This window comes from Melospiza georgiana, chromosome 1 (genome assembly GCF_028018845.1).
Source record: "Melospiza georgiana isolate bMelGeo1 chromosome 1, bMelGeo1.pri, whole genome shotgun sequence".
NCBI lineage: Eukaryota > Metazoa > Chordata > Aves > Passeriformes > Passerellidae > Melospiza > Melospiza georgiana.
In genome coordinates this window covers 1,417,501-1,437,376 of record NC_080430.1, presented here as the reverse complement: position 1 = coordinate 1,437,376, position 19,876 = coordinate 1,417,501, and the positions used below count along the sequence as shown (strand labels likewise).

At 46.8% G+C, this 19,876-nt stretch overlaps 1 protein-coding gene across 1 annotated transcript in view; it reads left to right on the top strand.

Moving 5' to 3' along the window:
• The window catches only part of PTH1R (parathyroid hormone 1 receptor), a 94,312-nt gene that overhangs the window by 58,019 nt on the left and 16,417 nt on the right, over positions 1 to 19,876 (top strand). Inside the window, exons 4-7 of the mRNA XM_058020942.1 lie at positions 751 to 869; positions 11,155 to 11,249; positions 13,680 to 13,866; positions 17,085 to 17,238. Of these exons, the coding sequence (XP_057876925.1) occupies positions 751 to 869; positions 11,155 to 11,249; positions 13,680 to 13,866; positions 17,085 to 17,238 (555 nt within the window). The remainder of the gene's footprint in view (positions 1 to 750; positions 870 to 11,154; positions 11,250 to 13,679; positions 13,867 to 17,084; positions 17,239 to 19,876) is intronic.

Here is a 19,876-nt window from a genome sequence, read left to right as displayed (position 1 = left end):
GCTCATTCCATGTCTCCTCTCTCACTCGGCAGGGATGAATTTGGGGTGAATTTGGGATGAATATCCTGCCATTTTCCCTCTGATTCCATGTCTCCTCTCTCTCTAGGCAGGGATGAGTTTGGGATGAATTTCCTGCCATTATCCCACTCATTACATACCTCCTCTCTCTTGGCAGGGATGAATATTGGATGAATTTCCTGCTGTTTTCCCACTCATTCCGTGTCTCCTCTCTCTCAGGGCAGGGATGAATTTGGGATGAATTTCCTGCCGTTTTCCCACTCATTCCATGTCTCCTCTCTCTCTGGGCAGGGATGAATTTGGGGTGAATTTGGGATGAGTTCGGGATGAATTTGGGATGAGTTTGGGATGAATTTGGGATGAATTTCCTGCCATTTTCCCACTCATTCCATGTCTCCTCTCTCTCAGCAGGGATGAATTTGGGATGAATTTCCTGCCATTTTTCCACTAATTCGTGATTAATTTCCTACCATTTTCCCACTCATTCCATGTCTCCTCTCTCTCAGCAGGGATGAATTTAGGATGAATTTCTTGTTCTTTTCCTGTTCATTCCATATCTCGTCTCTCTCAGCAGGGATGAGTTTGGGATGAATTTCCTGCCGTTTTCCCACTCATTCCATGTCTCCTGTCTCACTGGGCAGGGATGAATTTGGGGTGAATTTGGGATGAATTTGGGATGAATTTCCTGCCGTTTTCCTGCTCATTCCATGTCTCCTCTCTCTCTCTCGGCAGGCCACGCTTATCGCCGGTGTGACCTGAACGGGAGCTGGGAGCTGGTCCCAGGCAACAACCGCACCTGGGCCAACTACAGCGAGTGCGCCAAGTTCCTCACCAACGAGACGAGGGAAAGGGTAGGCATTCCCATTCCTGCACACAGCAGCAATTCCTGGCCTCACGCCGGGCTAACCCACGGACCTCTGTCTCATTTAAAACCCCAGATGAGCTCCAGCTCATCTTCCTCCTCTTGGAAACCCGTCCTGAGCTTGCCAAAGCCACATCGTGCTTTGATGGGCAATGATTTGATTGGAAAATTGTCCTCAAATGCAGAAAAGTTTCCTGCAGCTGCCATGGTCCCATTCCTGAAGGGATCTTGGGGAAAATTGGAGCGGTCTCGGGGACGCTCAGAAGTGGTTGGAGGTTGTTCCATGGCATTGAGACTCCCTCTGCCACAGCAGGAAATCATTTTGCTGCCAGGTTGTTATCAAAAATTCCAATGTTTTTGTGGCTGTCTCTGGGAGGGAATGTCCAAACACATGTGGAATCAAACCGGGAGCAACCGGTTGGGAGAGCTGGGAGTGTCCAGCCTGGAGAGGAGAAGGATCCAGGGAGAGCTCAGAGCCCCTGCCAGGACCTAGAGGGGCACCAGGAGAGCTGGAGAGGGACTGGGGACAAGGGATGGAGGGACAGGACACAGGGAATGGCTTTGAGCTGAAAGTAGATGTAGATGGGATATTGGGAAAGAATTCCTGGCTGAGGAGGGGGAGGCCCTGGCACAGGGTGCCCAGAGCAGCTGTGGCTGCCCCTGGATCCCTGAAAGTGTCCAAGGCCAGGTTGGAGCAGCCTGGGACAGTGGGAGGTGCCCCTGCCCATGGCAGGAAGTGGGAATGGGATGATCCTTAAGGTCCCTTCCCACCCAAATCTAAGTGGTGTTCCATGATCTTGAATTGATTCTGGTGTAGTCAAAATTTGGAAACAATGACACCAGTCCAAAGCTGGGAAAGGGTTTCAAATATGGTGTGCTCCTGGAAAAATAAAATTAATAAATCCGTGAACCATAAATTTACAAAAATTCAGATAATGATAAAATAGCAGCTGCCAGAAATTTCCTTCTTCCCCGTGAGCCAGCCTGGGGCTCTGTAATGCTGGAAGTCTGGAAGGAATTCCGTGCTAAGGTGACAGCAAAGCTGTCCCTGGTGTCCCTTGGGAGGCTGTGAACTCCTTGTCCCACGGAGAATGACGTTCCCACCCACACGCACCTGTAATTCCCAAGGAATTTACCCAAACCCTCTGGTTTTCCAGTGGCTCTTGGAAGAGTCCCCTTGGACACGGGGCATGGCATCAGGAACTGATCAGCTGCAGGGAGGATTATCCCAGACAGCTGAGATAAGGATCTAACCACAGCTTCCTTGAGGATCATCCAGGGGCCCTCTGGGACAATGTTCTTAATTTTAAATTTAACCACAGAGTAGGGCTTTTTGGAGTTGGGGTTGTTTTTGTTTAGGTTTTTTTTGGTTTTTAGTTTGGCTTTTTTTCGTTGGTTGATTGTTTTTTGTTTTGGTTTGGTTTTGTTTTTGGGGGGGGTTTTGTTGCTTTTTGTTGTTGTTGTTTTTTTCTCTTTAAGAGTGAAGCAACTCATGAATGCAAGGATTTAGGAAAATAAGGAAATGAGGGAAAGGAGGAAATGAGTTCTTGGAGCTGCTGAGTGTTTTCTCTCATGTGGACAAGGAGCAGAAGGTTGTGTCCCTGGGTGCTGCTCCAGCCATTCCAGCAAAGGCCTGGATGATGTTCCCTTCTAGAACCAGTTTGGTGGGATTTTCCCAGTTCATAGTAGAAAGAACTCTTTCAGCCCCAGAGTTTTCTGGGAAGGTCCTGAAGCAGGTGTTGGGGTCATGGAGCACCTTGATCAGTGCACAAACTTTTGAATTTTCTGAAATCATCTCCCCCATCCCACACCCTGGGGTGAGAATGGTCCAGATGATTTCCAAGATTTCCCCTAGGGAAAGGACATCCTTCCTTTTAAACTTCCCACTGTCAGAACTTGTCAGGGTGACTTGCTAAAGGAAGGGCACAAAGAACAACAGAGTTGCACAGTTTTATTTTTATTTTCACCTCAAGGAAGAAATGGAGACTTTCCACCTCCAGGGTGATTTAAAAGGCTGAAAGCAAAATCTCCTGTGGTGGGTTGGATGTGCCTGACTTTGTCTGTGTCCCCTGAGTGGTCACAGGGTGAGGAGTCTTTGCTTCTTTTTCTGCCAAGATTGGGATTAAATGTGTGAGATGGTGTTTCTTGTTGGGGCTCAGATGTTTATCAGTTCTTATCTCTGTCACACTCTCACAAACCCTGAGTTCTGCAGCACTTCACTCCAACAAACTAAAAATGGAGCCCCATCTCTCTCTCTGCAAGGCCTTTGAAGGATCAACTGTCCAGTTAAAAAATGACACCTTAATTATTTTCACTTTTAACCCAATAACCAACCACCCATGGCGGCAATGGGGACTTTTTGTCCAATTACACAAAACCACCCAAACCCATGGAGGAGAAGAAGAAGAAGGTGAAAAAGAAGGTGAAAAAGAAGGTGAAGAAGAAGAAGAAGAAAAAGAAGAAGAAGAAAAAGGTGAAGAAGAAGAGAAGAAGAAGAAGAAGAAGAAGAAGAAGAAGAAGAAGAAGAAGAAGAAGAAGAAGAAGAAGAAGAAGAAGAAGAAGAAGAAGAAGAAGAAGAAGAAGAAGAAAGAGAAGGTAAAGAAGAAGGTGTAGAAGGAGACAAACCTCCACTCTAAAACCTCTACCTTGCTTTATATCCATTACTCTATTCTAAACCCTTAAACTCTGAGTTTCCCACCCTGTGATATCACACACTTCTATCCAAACTCCACACCCACAATCCCAGTTCTGTCATTCCATTCTGGAAGCTTCTCCAGGGCCTCAGGTCAATGCAGTGTTCTCTTGGGGGTCAGTGTCTGGCAGCACAGAAATCGGAAATTCTCAGAGCCCAGGGTTCCAACAACAGGGATGTCACAGCACAGGGGACTCGGGCTGTGCTTCCCAGCAGAGACATTTACAGGAGGTGTCACCTCATTTTTATTCTCAACCTTCTGGAAAATTACTGCTCCTCATCAGCTTTCCCTTAAGGAGCTGTTTTACTAACCCATCCCAAAATCTCAATCCTCATTATCCTGTAGCCAAAGCTGAGGCATCTTCTGCCAGGAATTTTCTGTTATAGATACAAAGGTGAATAGAATAATATTTATTATTAAGACAAATTAAACCATCATCACTGTTCAGATTAAATGACCAGGCTGGTCTTACTTGAAGTGATGCTTACCCAGGGCAAAGAACACAGAAAAAATTTATGTTTCTGCCAGCTTTTAAATCGTCTCTTGATCAACAAATGCTTTTTAATTATATCTATTTATCTTTTTTAATTCTTATTATCATTAACTTTATATTTGCAAGAGCTCTCTTCCTCACCTCATTGATTCTGTGCCTTGTCACAGAGTTCCCTGATTTTATCGCAGAGGTGGCTGAATTATTGTGACAGTCCAATTACTGTGAATGATTGTGACATTCTACTGCAGGTCTCTTGGGCCTTGGGCTATGAAAACCACTCTGGAAATAAAAGAGGAGGAAAAAAATGTTCTTTTCCCCTCAGTGTGCTGATGCCTTTACTCACAGAGAGCACAGCCCTGGAATTAATAAACCTTCCTTTGATATCTCTTTTTCATGGAGTAAATTTTCAACAACATCTCTTTATTAATTCTAACATTATTATTATTAAACTTGTATTTGCAAGAGGTGTTTTCATCAGCCCTGCCCTCAGTGATTCTGTACCTTGTCATGGAATTCCCTGATTTTATCACAGAGGTGGCTGAATTCTGGTGACAAATGAAGCACTATCTGTGCATCCTCTGCAGGTCTCTTGGGCCTTGGAGTATGAAAACCACCCTGGAAATAAAAGAGAGGGGAAAAAAATGTGGTTTTCCCATCAGTGTGCTGATGCCTTTACTCACAGTGAGCACACAAGGCCTCTTGTCACACTTAAATGTGGCACTGCAGCCCTGGCATTATTAAACCTTCCTTTGATATCTCTTTTTCATGGAGCAGATTTCCAACAACATCTCTTTATTGATTTTAATATTATTATTATTGGTTTGTTGTCTTTTTTCTTTTTTAATTAGCCTTGTATTTGCAAGAGGTCTTTTCCTCAGTCCTGCCCTGCCCTCATAGCGATTCTGTGCCTTGTCATGAAATTCCCTGATTTTACCACAGAGGTGGCTGAATTCTGGTGAAAAATGAAGCACTATCTGTGCATACTTTGCAGGTCTCTTGGGCCTTGGGCTATGAAAACCACTCTGGAAATAAAAGAGAGGGAAAAAAATGGGCTTTTTCCCTCAGTGTTCTGATTCCTTTACTCACAGAGAGCACACAAGGCCTCTTGTCACACTTAAATGTGGCTCTGCAGCCCTGGGATTAATAAATCTTCCTTTGATATCTTTTTTTCATGGAGTAGATTTTCAACAACATCTCTTTATTAATTTTAATATTATTATTATTAGTCTTCTATTTGCAAGAGGTCTTTTCCTCAGCCCTGCCCTCAGTGATTCTGTGCCCTGTCATGAAATTCCGTGATTTTATCACAGAGGTGGCTGAATTCTGGTGACAAATGAAGCACTATCTGTGCATCCTCTGCAGGTCTCTTGGGCCTTGGAGTATGAAAACCACTCTGGAAATAAAAGAGAGGGAAAAAAATGTGCTTTTTCCCTCAGTGTTCTGATGCCTTTACTCACAGAGAGCACACAAGGCCTCTTGTCACACTTAAATGTGGCTCTGCAGCCCTGGGATTAATAAACCTTCCTTTGATATCTCTTTTTCATGGAGCAAATATGTCCAGAGATGTCAGAACAGGGGAATTTGGCCACATTGAGCCGTTGTCTTGAACGAGAGATGGTTTTCTATTATTATTTCCCTCCCTGGGGAGCAGCATCTTTGCGTCACCACCAACAGCTGCATTTACCCAAGGTTCTGCCAGGAGATCGTGTCTGACTCCGAGCAGATGCAACCAGAGGGAATTTTAAGAAACTGGGCTTTTAGAAAAAAAAAAAAAAAAGAAAAGAAAACCAACTGTCTGTGGCTATAAATATATGGATTTGCTGGCTATCTCTGGAAATAGGCCTGAACCTATAGATAGCTGGAGATATCCACACCTAAATAAACACCATGTGCGTGCACACATCTCCAGCCAGGGATGTTTGTTTAGGTGGGGAGTTTTCCCATTTTAGCCATGCTGGGATAATTTTAAGATTGGCCAAAGCAGCAAACAGAGGGCTCCAGAGCAAGCTGGTGTCCTGCCCCGAATAAATGGGGATTATTTAACACAGAGCAGCTCGGAAACCGCTCTCTGCAAAGAGTAAAGTGTGTTAAAGCCATCAGAGCCTGCAGAATTAACAGCTCGTAACTGCCCGGGGAGCAACAGCTCCTGGGCTGCTTCCTCGGGGAAAATCACCACTGCAGGATGGGAACTGACAGCCCTGGAGGCTGAATCCTCCTTTAGCCAGGTGGGATGAAGCAATCCAGGGAAGTGTTTCCTCAAATTCCTTCCAGATAATATTAAAGAGGGAGGGAACAATCAGCTGGAAGTGTCCAGGTTGGACAAGGCTTGGAGGAGCCTGGGATAGTGGGGGGTGTCCCTGCCATGGCAAGGGTGGCACTGGGTGGTCTTGTCCCTTATGGCAGGGACAATTCCCACTGTCCCAGGCTGCTCCAAGCCCCATCCAAGCTGGCCTTGGACACTGCCAGTGATCCAGGGGCAGTCACAGCTGCTCTGGGAATTCCATTCTCATGCCTCCCCACCCTCCCAGCCAGGAATTCCTTCCCAATACCCCATCTGAATCGATTCTCTTTCAATTTGAACCCAATCCCCTCATCCTGTCCCTCCATCCTTGTCCCCAGTCCCTCTCCTGGAGCCCCTCCAGGCCCTGCCAGGGGCTCTGAGTTCTCCCTGGAGTTTCTCCTCTCCAGGTGAACATTCCCAGCTCTCCCAGCCTGGCTCCAGAGCAGAGGGGCTCCAGCCCTGGAGCAACTCTGTGACCTCCTCTGGATTTTCTTCAGCAGCTCCTATTTATTGTGGATTTGTTCTGTTTCCACACTCTTCCCTAAGCACCCCTTTCCTGGCCATGAAGGAGACGAGGAGCAGAGTTAAAAGGACCTTTGGCCTGGCCCTTCTCCTTTGTTCCCTGAATTCCCCTATAACCAGGAGGGAGCGTGACCTGTATTCCTGGAGCTCCTCAATCTCTGGATAAAATGCAGCACAAATGATGAGTGATGAACCTCAGGCAGGTTTTAAGGCATTTCTCTCCAAATTCCATACAACCACAGAATGTGGCTCCCTTACCTTCCACACATCCAGCCAATAGCAGCAGGATCATTTTTCAGGGCCCTTTTTCCAACAGTGGCAGCAGCAATGGCATGTTTGGGTCAAAACCCTGCAATTTCCCCTAATTCCCATCTCCCCCAAAAGAACAGGGATGCCAAACACAGCTGGTTTTAAAGCAGGTCCAACCCATCCTCTTTCCAAGGGTGAGCTGAAGGGTGAATGGGATCTCCACCTCCCAAAATGCCAGGAAAGGGGAGTCGGAGCCAGCAACTTGGGAGGTTGGCTCAGCTTGGGAACCACCACCAGCAGCATGGGCCATGCTCAGATCCAACCCCAATCCTGTCTTCATTTGCTCCTGCTCGTCTGTAGCGTGAGGGTTTGACGGCTTCCCGGGAACTCGGAGGGGCCTGGAGAATCCATCCCCTTCCAAACACAATGGGAAGGGCCCAGCGTGTTGCAGGGCTGCTTTATCTAAACCCCATTGTTCCTAGCAGCAGTCCTGGAGCTCTCTGGGGTCCTGGGAAAAGCAAACAACTTTGTGGAGCCTCAAAGTGACGGCACAGGAACGGCTTCGGATTGTTTTGTCCCCAATTTCCACAAAGGAATGTCAGCAAAGTGTCAGGCGTTTGCAGCAGGGCACGGGCAGAGGTTTTAAAGTCTGTGGAGGAATCAAAAAAATTATCTGGGAGATGTTTTGTTCATAATTTCAATTAACCCCGAGGTGCCATCCTCATTCCATGCCTATGGATTTGGTCTGGTGCATTCCTGGAAACAGAATCCGAGAATCCTGGAATTGTTTGGGTTGGAAAGGAGCTTAAAGACTATTTTTATGGACGTGCATGTCTAAATTGGGGTGTCTGAGAGTAAATGGGAGTGTCTGAAGCTAAATTGGGGGTCTTTTGTGGGAGCTGATCCCAGACTGGGAGGATTTAAGGGCCTGGAATCTCTGGAACAGAGTCCTGTGGGAACAGGGTCAAAAACACTCAAAGTTTTCCCTGAGGCTTTGGAAATCAGTGCCTTTTGTGAATATCCCATTTTGTGACTATCCCATTTTGTGAATATCCCATTTATCTTTTTATTCAGTCCTATTTTCCTGTTTACAAAAATACAAGAAAAACAAGGACAGAGATTTTCTGGCTTTGTTTATCGCTCAAAGCAGCAAACCCCCCATTCCAAACGTGTCCTTAACGACACCTGAATCAGCAGCTGAGAGAAGTTTTGCAGAAATTCCATCTGGGAAATCCTTATTTATGCTTCCCTGTGCTGCTGATCCCGCCTTTCACAGCCTTCCCATTCCTCAAAAAACACTGGATCCCTCCCAGCTTCACAGCTTGAGTCCTAAAGGGGAATAAAAAGGATGAAAAGAAAAGTTTGGATAGAGGGCACAGCTCCATGAAACTCAGGACAGGATTTGCCACCAGAAAAATTCCTCCTCTGTCTGGTTTTCCTTTTTCCTTTTGCACACATGGCAAGAGTTGAAAGAGTGGAGGGTTCCTGCAGGAATCTAATTCATAGAATCCTGGAATCCTGAATTGATTTGGGTTGGAAAAGACCTTGAATTGCAGCCAGTTCCAACTCTGTGTCATGGGCAGGGACACCTCCACCAGCCCAGGTTGCTCAAAGCCCTGAATATTCTGATTAAATTATAATTAAATTGAATCACATTGGTTTAGTTGCCACAAGTTATAGACCAGGATATTGTGGCAAGGCCAGGTTTGGCCTCTTCCAACAAGGGATGACCAGGGATGGTCAGTCTCTCCTCAGGGTGGACTTCCAGGAGACTTCCAGGGAACTTGCTGGAGTGATGGATCTCCAGGTTGTGTCCATGGCTTGGCCATCGTGGCCTTTGCAGTTTTCTGGGAATTATTTAACTTCCCATCCGTCTCAGGTCCCTAAGGACGCTCCTCAGACCATGGAGATCGTCATTGCAGCTGGCAGATCATTCAATATTTTCCTACCTGGAGGATCTTTCCTGGTTGTTCGTTGTGGTTTTCATGGAGCTGGGACCTCCTTTGGGATACATGGAACTCCTTTGGAGATTTTGTCCCCTCGTGGGTAAACCCAGGGAGGAAAAGCTCCTGAAAACTCCAAGTGAGGGGGAAATGGAATTGGAGAACCTGAAATTTTTGCTCTAAAGGGTTTCCCTTTGAATGCTCCAAGGATCTGAGCACCCCCTCCAAGAAATCTCATTTCCCAAGGGTTTTCCAGAGTGACTCCAGGTGGGATTTGGGGCACCTCCTCCTCCAAGGAGGGCTCCAGGAGAGGCTTTCTGTGCCTTGGCTCTTGGTGCTCAACCTCCTTTCAAAGAGACGCCCTGTGGTCAATCAGAGCACTCAGCTTTCCAAGACCTCCTGCCAATCCAGAGGCTCTTCCCAAGGACATTCCCGCCCATAGGAAGGTGGATCTTCCCAGTGAAATTTCTGAATGGGGCTCAAGGATGTTTTGTCAAGGCCTCACAACTTTTCTTTTACTGAAAATTCCAACCTTGGAGTGAGATTATTATTACTATTATTATTAATTATTATTATTTCATTTGTTACTATGGAGGCAAATGTTTTACACCTCCAGGAGGATTCCAGCTTGGCAGCAGGAAAATCACACCAGGATATTTTTCCCTGAAAGCTTTGAAATCTCTTCTTCTTGGCTTTTCAGGGCCTGCTGCCTGCACAGACAGATCTATAAAAATCTATAAAAATATCCCATAAATACGCACAGACACACTCAGTAAATTAATATTGGCAAGGGCTTCGCTCCTCCAGCGCAAACCGCAGAGAAACATTCCCAAATCTGTGGATTCTGATGTAATAGGGCTGAGGTTTGGCATTCCAGGACAGCGTTCCAAGCCTCAAATCCCAATCAGAGCTGTCATTCAGAGCCCAGCATTCCTGACGTTACTGCAGCCCCGTGGGCAGGTCGAAGGGAATGAGGAGAAAGATGCTGAATTGGTTGGGTTTTTTGGGATTTTTTGCTAAAATCAGTCTGGGAAAGGCAGGGCAGGCTGGAATGGGGGCAGGCATTTTAACCCTTTCCAGGAATCCCTGAGCTCAGCTGCAGGATCAAGGAAAATATCCCGATATTTAATGGAAACCTCAGCCTTTCAAGGCCAGCTTTGGAAAATAACAACCTAAAACTTCCTAAATGATTAATTATTAAGAACTCTTCTGTGACAGAGCCTTTTCCAATGTGATTTTGGCAAGCTCAGGTTGTGTCTGGATTGGATAACCACAGGCAGAGGCTGCTTGGGATTTAAAAAAGGGAAAAATAAACGCAGGTGATTTTTTTTCCTCCTATCCCATAGCCAAAGTATTTCCTTCCTCTGTTTTCTGGTGTGGGTTACGCTCCCCCAGCCTGCACATCAGTCATCCAGCAATGGCTAAATTGTGCAATTCCAGCACAATTCCCAGCTCAGCAGGCATTTTGTCCAGGTGAAAATTCCCAAGTGGTCCCTGGACAGGGCCAGGAGTTTGTAAAGCGCTTTGGGTTCCTTTGGGATGAAAACTCTGAGAAATTCCCAGGCAAGGGATTAACCCCACTCCATCGTTAATGCCTTGCAAAATTCCCTGTTGAGCAGGCATTTTGTCCAGGTGAAAATTCCCAAGTGATCCCTGAACTGGGCCAGGAATTTGTAAAGCACTTCAGGTTCCTTTGGGATGAAAAATGTCGCAAAATTCCCAGGTATGGGATTAACCCCACTCCATCATTAATTCCTTCCAAATTCCCAGCTGAGCAGGCATTTTGTCCACGTGAAAATTCCCAAGTGATCCCTGAATTGGGCCAGGAGTTTGTTGGTTTGTTGGAACCACTTTGGGTTCCTTTGGGATGAAAATGTCGCGAAACGCCCAGGTATGGGATTAACCCCACTCCATCATGAATCCCTTGAGAAAATCCCACCTCGCCACCTCAAGGAACACAAACCCCATTTCCCAAACCGCCAAAAAAGATGGGATTCCCGAAGGATCTGGGCTCTGTGTGCTGCCAGGGTTGTGTGGTGCAGGAGGGCTGCGTTCCCCATGTGACGCTGTTTTCTCCATCGTTTCTGCTGCAGGAGGTCTTTGATCGCCTCTATTTGATTTATACTGTTGGATACTCCATCTCCCTGGGATCCCTCACAGTTGCTGTCCTTATCCTGGGATACTTCAGGTAGGCGGCTCTGTTTTTACCTAAGCGACACCGGAGAAGCCGCGAGTTTTTCCGGAAGGATAAAAATTGGGGTGGCGCAGTTCAGGAAGCCACCAGTGGTGGTGGCATCTGTGATTTGGGCCGTTTTAGGGTATCCCAGGGCAAACTTCCTGGGGGATGGTGGGTGGGATTTTGGAATTCCTTCTGCTTCCCTCAGGTGGAGTTTTCCAGGCCCTCTTTGTAGTAAATGGGAGGAGGAGCATCTCCAGGAATCCCTTGGAATACTGTCCAGGATTTTCTGTCCCTGTCATCCCTGCAGCTGACTGGCTTAGCTTTAGATGGCTGATTTGCAGAGAAATAAGATTCTCTGAGGGAAATCCCACTCTAAGGCTGAATGTTTGTGAAGGATAAACCAGTTGAAAGAGATGGAAAACTCCAAGGCTGATTCCTCCGATCTCCTCACACTGCTGCTCTTCCCAGGGATCCAAAAATGACCCTCCTGACTCCATTGTGTCCCCTCCCTTCCCACCAGCCCTTTGAAGGGATTTAGACCCCAAAATGCCACTTTGAACCCTCATTATCCATTCCTCACTCCACTGTTGCAGCTTCCATCCCTAGAAGTGTCCAAGGCCAGGCTGGACAGGGCTTGGAGCAGCCTGGGATAGTGGAAGGTGCTGGGATAGGAATGGGATATTTAAGGTCCATTCCAGCCCAAACCATTCTGGGATTCTGGGATTCTTGCGGGCACAAACAGCATGGGATGGGAGGGATGAAAGGTGTCACCCATATCCAGGGATTTGTCCTTTGGGAATGTTCTATCTGGTGACCCCATAGAGCAGGGTGACCCCAAACCCTGAGCCCCAGATTTGCTTCTCTTTGATGTCTGTTCATGTCTTCTCCTAAAAAAACAGCAGGGCCTGGACAAGAGCTGGTGGGGGCCAAAACATCCACGTGGTGTCTCCAGAGGGATTTGGGGAGCTTGAGCCAAGCCCTGGACACGGAACACTGGGAATGAAATGTGTGGCTTTGGGCTCTGAAAGTGCTCAGAGCTCTCAGCAGATAGCAAAACGTGTCAGGGGGGAGTTGCTTGGACAGCAAATCCCAAATCCATGACAAACCCAATCCAAAGGGCACCGCAGACCCCATCCCAACACCACACTCCTGTTCTCCCAACCTTTTCCCTCCACTTCATTTCCCACTGGACACTGGCAAGGTTGTTAAAATATTCCATGTCCACGTGTGCAAGAGAATTCCTGTTTTTTCTTTATCCATATCTTTATCCCACTTCATTTCCAGCCCAGACCACCTGGGCAACTGTGCAGGAGCATCTTTATCCCAAGGATCAGAGCAGCAGCAGGGATCAAGCCAGATTTTATCCTCAATAATCCAGAGATTCATTGACTTCCTTTCAAATGCAGGGAACAAAGCCAATCCTCATTCAATAAACCTCATCAGTTCCACTTGGTGTAATTTGGATTATAAAAGCGCAGAGAACAGCTGGTGTTGTTATCATAACATCCTGCAAAAGGGATAAAACCGCAGCCTTTAATTAGTGCAGATTATTGGGATTTAAGAGGAATATAAATCCATTCATAAATTCAGGCATGGCGCCAGAGCTCCAGAGGACAGAGGGGACCCCAAGAGGTCAGTTCCTTCTTCCCAAAGTCCTGATTCCTGATTCCACAATACCCCTCTTCCTCCTGGTTCTGACCCATTCACCTCTCACCATCCCCAAAAAAGCTTTTCCTCCAAAAAGGACCTTAAAGCGCTTTACAACTGGGATTTGTGGGGTCACTGCTGCCATTGCTGTGGAGCCCACAGACTGCTCCAAAGGATGACATTTACTCCAGGAAAACAGGGACAACAGCCCAGCACACCCGAGTTACTGTTGGAGTTGCTCCTAAATTGAGCTGAACAAAAAAATTAATGGTTTACAGGAAGGTCTGCGAGGTTTCCAGTGGCCCCTAGTTCTGGAGCCTCTGGAATCCAAGAGCAGGAGTGGATTGGATAGCAGGAATGGCTTCCCACTGCCACAGGGCAGGGTTAGAGAAGATTTTAGGAAGGAATTCCTGGCTGAGAGGGTGGAGAGACCCTGGCATATGGTGCCCAGAGAAGCTGTGGCTGCCCCTGGATCCCTGGAAGTGTCCAAGGCCAGGTTGGACGGGGCTTGGAGCAGCCTGGGACAGTGGGAGCTGTCCCTGCCCATGGCAGGGGGTGGGATTGGATGGGCTTGAAGTCCCATCCATCCCAAAGCATTCCATGATTCCCTGAAGCCCCTGGAGAAGGTACTAATCCACTTCCCAACCCCATGGGAGAGCAGGGAGCCGTGACCATCACTCTGCTCCCCATGAGGTGCCAGTGGGAGGAGCTGGGGCTCTGCAGGGCCAGAAGTGGCCATGGCTCCATCCAACAGCTGGATTGAACTTCCCGATCCTTCTTCTCCTCTTCCAGACGTTTGCACTGCACTAGGAACTACATCCACATGCACCTGTTTGTGTCCTTCATGCTGAGGGCCGTCAGCATCTTCGTGAAGGACGCGGTCCTGTACTCCGGGTCAGCCCTGGAGGAGATGGAGCGCATCTCCGAGGAGGACTTGAAATCCATCACGGAAGCACCTCCAGCGGATAAATCGCAGTTTGTGAGTATTCCCAGAGCAGTGGTTTTCCAGGATTCGTGTCTTTGTCCTCTCTGTTCAACACTTACCCCCTTTTGGAGAGTTTTCCACCCTACTCATCTTTCACAGCCTCTTCCTGTCCTTTCCCATTCTCAGTCCATTGGTTCAGAGGGATTCCCAATTCATGAGCTAAGGAAAAGCTGTTCCCATGGCAGTCAAGGTTGATGGTTTGATTCCCATCTCCATTCCCCTGATGCCTCCTGGAATTTATGGCTGTGGAAGCATTCCTGACCATCCCAGCACGAGGAACATCCAGCCTGGCTCACAACATTTCCACAGATGGGGAACGACTTTTCTCCCTCCCATGTGGAAGAAAAGACATTTTGGAAGGGAAAATGGGGGAGGCTGGTCACAGAAAGAGTGGTGCTCATCTAAAAAGAGGAGGTGGTGCCTATGAGAGGGACCTCAGACAGAATTATTGAGTTGGAGTTGGAAAAGAATTCCAAGGTCATCCAACCTTGGAATTGCTGGTGGGTCTGCAATCCCAGCATTGTCCCCGGTCCAGAGCACTGAGTGCCACATCCAGGAATTCCTTGGACAACTCCGGTGATGGCAACTCCAAACCTCCCTGGCAGCCTCTTCCGAGGCCTGAGCAACCTTTCCATGTGGAAATTCCTGCTGCTGTCCGACCTGAACCTCAGGCTCCATTTATGGTGGGTTGAGTCAATGCAGTCAACCCAGGCAGACAAGTCAACATCCCAAAATAAAAATGGAAGTGAGGTCAGTTGGACTCTTCTCCAAAATTCCATGGGGAGTTCACTCTATAAAAATCTCTGATGGCAAGATCTGCATTCTCCATGTGCTTGGAGAGATGAAGCCCATCCTCAATTTTCCACATCCTGAAGGTCTTGGCTCTACTTGTCGTTGGTCCCATCATGGATTTCCCATGGAAACCCAGGAGTTTGTAAAGCGCTTTGGGTTCCTTTGGGATGAAGATGCTGTGAAACTCCCAGGCATGGGATGAACCCCACTCCATCATGAATCCCTTGAGCAAATCCCAGCTCCCCACCTCAGGGAACACAACCCCTGCTTCCCAAGCTGCCAAAAAGATGGGATTTCCAAAGGATCTGGGCTCTGCATGTTGCCCAGATCCTTCTCACCTTCTCACTTCCCACAGCTCCCTGCCAGGAGGGGACAACCAGGGGGATCGGGCTCTGCTCTCAGGGAACAGGGACAGGAGGAGAGGGAACGGCCTCAGGCTGGGCCAGGGCAGGCTCAGGTGGACACCAGCAGGAATTTCCCCATGGAAAGGGTGCTCAGGCCTTGGAAACCACCCAGGAAGGTTTGGAGTCCCCACCCCTGGAGGTGTCCAAGGAATTCCTGGATGTGGCACTTGGTGCTCTGGTGGGGATCAGGCACAGCTTGGACTCGATGGTCATGGAGGTCTTTTCCAACCTCAAGGATTCTGGGGTCAACTTCCTGCCTGTGGATTTGCCTGGCTTCTCAAATATTTCCCAGCTTGTGCTACAACCAGGAACCAGCAACACCCTGTGAAAAATCAGAGGGTTTGGGAATGTCCCACTGTGCATCTGAGTGTCCCAACTGGAACTTTGTCATTGTGTTCCTTTCCCACCCCGGACATCTGTGTCATTAATTTACAGAGTCTCGTTCAACACGCTCCAAAACTCTCCTTTTTTTTTGGAAAGAACACAAAATGTTTCACTGCATTGTTTGGTGTTTCTCCTCTTGCTGGGCTCATTATAAGGAATAATTAGGATAATCTATGGCATTCTTTGGATATTAGTATTTAATGGCATTTCCCACTCTTTGGAATTGCAAGGCAAACAAGCAATGAAGGCGACAATTAATGGATTTCTTTTGTTTCCAAGCAAACTGGGAACTTTGCAATTAGTGCCTCACATTCCTGCATGAGGCAATAGATATTAAAAAAAAAATAGAAAATGTCATTAAACCTAGATGGGGATTTTTTATAAATATTAAAATATTAATTAATTTAGGGAATTTTTAAATTAATCTATTTTAACTCCCTCTGTGTATGAAAGAAAATGAGTGTCATGTGTGCATGTCTTATAAATATGCAAATATATGTATAGGTGTATATATTGATGGACAAAAAATTAGCAAAAGAGCTGTGCCAGGATTAAAAAAAATCTTTTTTTATTTCCAAGATATTACTATTGGCATTTTCTGTCAGTCCTTTTCATTCCTCTTAAAGGAAGGGACAGCACAAAGATGGACAAGGGACGTGGCAGCCACAGAATTCCTGGAAAATCCAACTTCCCAGACTCCAAGGATATCCACATTGACAAGATCTGGCTTTGCACTGGTTAATCCCAAAGTGGCACCAATATTTTGCAGACTGTCTCTACTGGAGCTGAGAAATTGGGAAGAAGGGTAGCTTTGTCCAAAGGAAGTGTTGGGCCACAGTCAAGGCTTTGCTCCCAAAAAATTAAAGGATTTCAGCTCAGCGTGGAGCAAGAGCTCAGCTTAGGACTCCATTTATCTCCACAATGTCCTGGAAGTCTCTCCCAGATCTCCCACCTTGCAGCTCAGGTGGGACACCTTGGGGTATCCAGGGAAAATCCTCCAGGTCCTGTTTGCTCTTGGAACACCTGGCTCCAAAGGCAGCAGGAGCCTTCTCAACAGTTCCCAGTTGTTGGGGACAGACAAACAGATCTGGAGGATCCTGGTGTGGACATCCATGACAGGATGGAGGGGGTGACTCCATCCCACCTTGGTCTCTCCATGAGCTGAGGAAAGAGTTGTAATTCCAAGTGCTGTGACTTCAGCAGGACACCCAGACTGGGACAAGTGGGCCAAGGCCCCTTGGTCTCCAACATGGACAAGGAACATGGGGAAACGATGAAACACAGGGAAAGATGAAACACTGGGAAAAGATGAAACACTGGGAAAGATGAACCCTAACTGCTCTAGGAAGTGTGTGAGCCCCTCATCACCAGGCTGGGAGAGAGCAGGATCAGGCCATCATCTTTTTCTCTACTCGCCTGCTGTAGGAAAAAACATCTTTGGCTCGGGATTTTTTTCCCAACAGTTCATCTTTCCTGCTCTTCCACAGGTTTTCCATGTCACAAAAAACCCTGAAACAGATTTTTCTGATTTATTTCCTTTCTCCACCTTGTTCCCCACCCCACCTCAATGTGTTTGCGCAGCACAAGAATTTCACCCTGTGTTCCTTCTCTGTCCTTCTGTGGTCGCTGCAGGTGGGCTGTAAAGTAGCTGTCACCTTCTTCCTCTACTTCCTGGCTACCAATTACTACTGGATCCTGGTGGAAGGGCTCTATCTCCACAGCCTCATCTTCATGGCATTTTTCTCAGAGAAGAAATATCTCTGGGGATTCACATTATTTGGCTGGGGTAAGTCATGGCTGCTCCTGGAAGAGCCTCTTGGAGGTGGTTCCTGAAGGAAACTGTGGATGCACAGAAATATGGGAGAGGGGATAGAGGCAGGATGAGCAGCTCCTGTAAGGACAGGCTTTCCATCCTGGGATGTGGTAATTTTTTTGTGGGGAGTTTTGAATAAGTTAGAGATGGGACTTCTGAGTTTTAAAATACAGGACTTTAAAAAAAATCACAAGGCCTTTAATTATAAGACTTTTTAAGGAGCTATTGATTAATAAAACAGTATTAATAAAAATATTTATATTTAAAACCTAATATTTTAATAGTTTTACTTATATTACAGTATAAATTTCTTAGTTAATTATATTACACAAACTTATAAGACTAAATTCTAATCTTTTTGTTTACTTCTATAACTCCTTTTATTTTTTCTATATCTTAAACTCCAAAACTCCAAACTTTATTTTATTTAGTTTAATGTGTCTTTACTTTAAACTATAAATCTACATTTTTATTTTTAATACCTAAATTTAAAAGCTTTTTCCCGAGTCTTAAATCAAATCCCGCATTTAACTCTAAACTTTGACTTACAAATTCAAAATTCTAAGAATTCCTGATATTTCTAATTCCAACACTGGGAAGCTTTTATCATTCTGGAATTGTGGTGTTACCATTCCGGAATCGTGGTGTTATCATTCTGGAATTGTGGTGTTACCATTCTGGAATTGGAGTGTTATCATTCTGGAATTGTGGCGTTATCATTCTGGAATTGTGGTGTTACCATTCTGGAATTGTGGCGTTACCATTCTGGAATTGTGGTGTTATCATTCTGGAATTGTGGTGTTATCATTCTGGAATTGTGGTGTTACCATTCCAGAATCGTGGTGTTACCATTCTGGAATTGTGGCGTTACCATTCTGGAATTGTGGCGTTATCATTCTGGAATTGGAGTGTTACCATTCTGGAATTGTGGTGTTACTATCCTGGAATTGGAGTGTTATCATTCTGGAATTGTGGCGTTACCATTCTGGAATTGTGGCGTTATCATTCTGGAATTGTGGCGTTACCATTCTGGAATTGTGGTGTTACCATTCTGGAATTGTGGTGTTACCATTCCGGAATTGTGGCGTTACCATTCCGGAATCATGGTGTTACCATTCCTGAATCGTGGTGTTACCATTCTGGAATTGTGGTGTTACCATTCTGGAATTGGAGTGTTATCATTCTGGAATTGTGGTGTTACTATTCTGGAATTGTGGCGTTATCATTCTGGAATTGGGATGTTCTTACTGTGGCTCTTCCAGGCTCTCCAGAAGGATCAGCCCAGGCTTGGAGAGGCAGCACAAAGAGCCAGGGAATCCCAGGATGGGATGGGGTTGGAAGGGACCTCAAATCCCATCCAGTGCCACCCCTGCCATGGGCAGGGACACCTCCCGTTATCCCAGGTTGCTCCAAGCCCCAATGTCCAACCTGGCCTTGGACACTTCCCGGGATCCAGGGGCAGCCCCAAATCTCTGGTGGTGCCTCACCACCCTCACGTTTTCCCACCCTTCCAGGGCAGGAAATGTGAAGGCTAAATTTGGGATGAGACAGCCAATTTCAGGGATTTATCCCCACCTCTTCCCAGGATCTCCTGCTGAGAAACCAGTGCTGAGCTGGAGGGGCAGAAATCTGTGGGAGGTTTTGAGCATCTGCTCCCAATGAGAGCCCCAAGCTCTGATTTCCTCCCTCAAACCTCAGCTGGTTCAAATCCTTGAGGTCTCCTGAGCCTTGGAACACCACTGGAAACCTGCAATTTGTGGGGAAGAGTTTTTTATTTTCCTTTTCTTTCAACTTGGGCATCTTTTCCCTGAGTAACGAGAAAGGGGTGGGATGTGGGTGCAGGGAGGGGGCTCATTAGGAGAAGACGTTTTGGGCACGCACATTTCGGAGGAGAATGGGATTTCTGTTCACTCCTGGCTTTAATTTTGGCTTCCCAGGAGTTACGAGGTGCTGGGACAATAAAACAACTGCCCGCAGTTGTCTCGGAGCCTGGAGGTTGGGAGGAGAACAGGGAATGTTTCCGATGATCCTTGAGGATAATGGGGTGTGGGTTTAAACAGGAATTAGCAGGAAAACCTGTCCAGGGGTCTCCAGGGGGGCTGTGGTTACCTGGCACAGCCCCACTTCCCAAATTCCATATCCCAAATCCACCTGGCCACATCCTGACTGCATTTTTAGGACAAGGTTGAGGTGTGCACCCCTACACCCCCATTCCAAAATGAGACTTTTATGGAAAAAAGTTGGTGGCTGTCCCTCATGGTGGAACTCAGAGCAAGGCAGGGAACCCAGAACTGAGTTCATGAAGGATTGCAGATTTTTGGGATTCAATACTCCAGGGCAGGGCTCTCTCCAGCCTTTCTCCTTCCCCAAATGAGGAAGAAGCTGCTCCAAAATCTCCTATTCAGCTGCTCCATAGGTCAGAAACTGCTGGTGCTGACAGATGATAAAGATGGGAAGTGTAAATGTAGAAATATTCCAAAGTGGGAATCCATCTCTCAGGAAAAGCCTGGTCCTGGACAGCTGGAAAAATTCTGGGAAAATCAACAAATTGAGAGATATTTGATGGGGTTTGGAGCAACCTGGGACAGTGGAAGTTGTCCCTGCCCTTGGC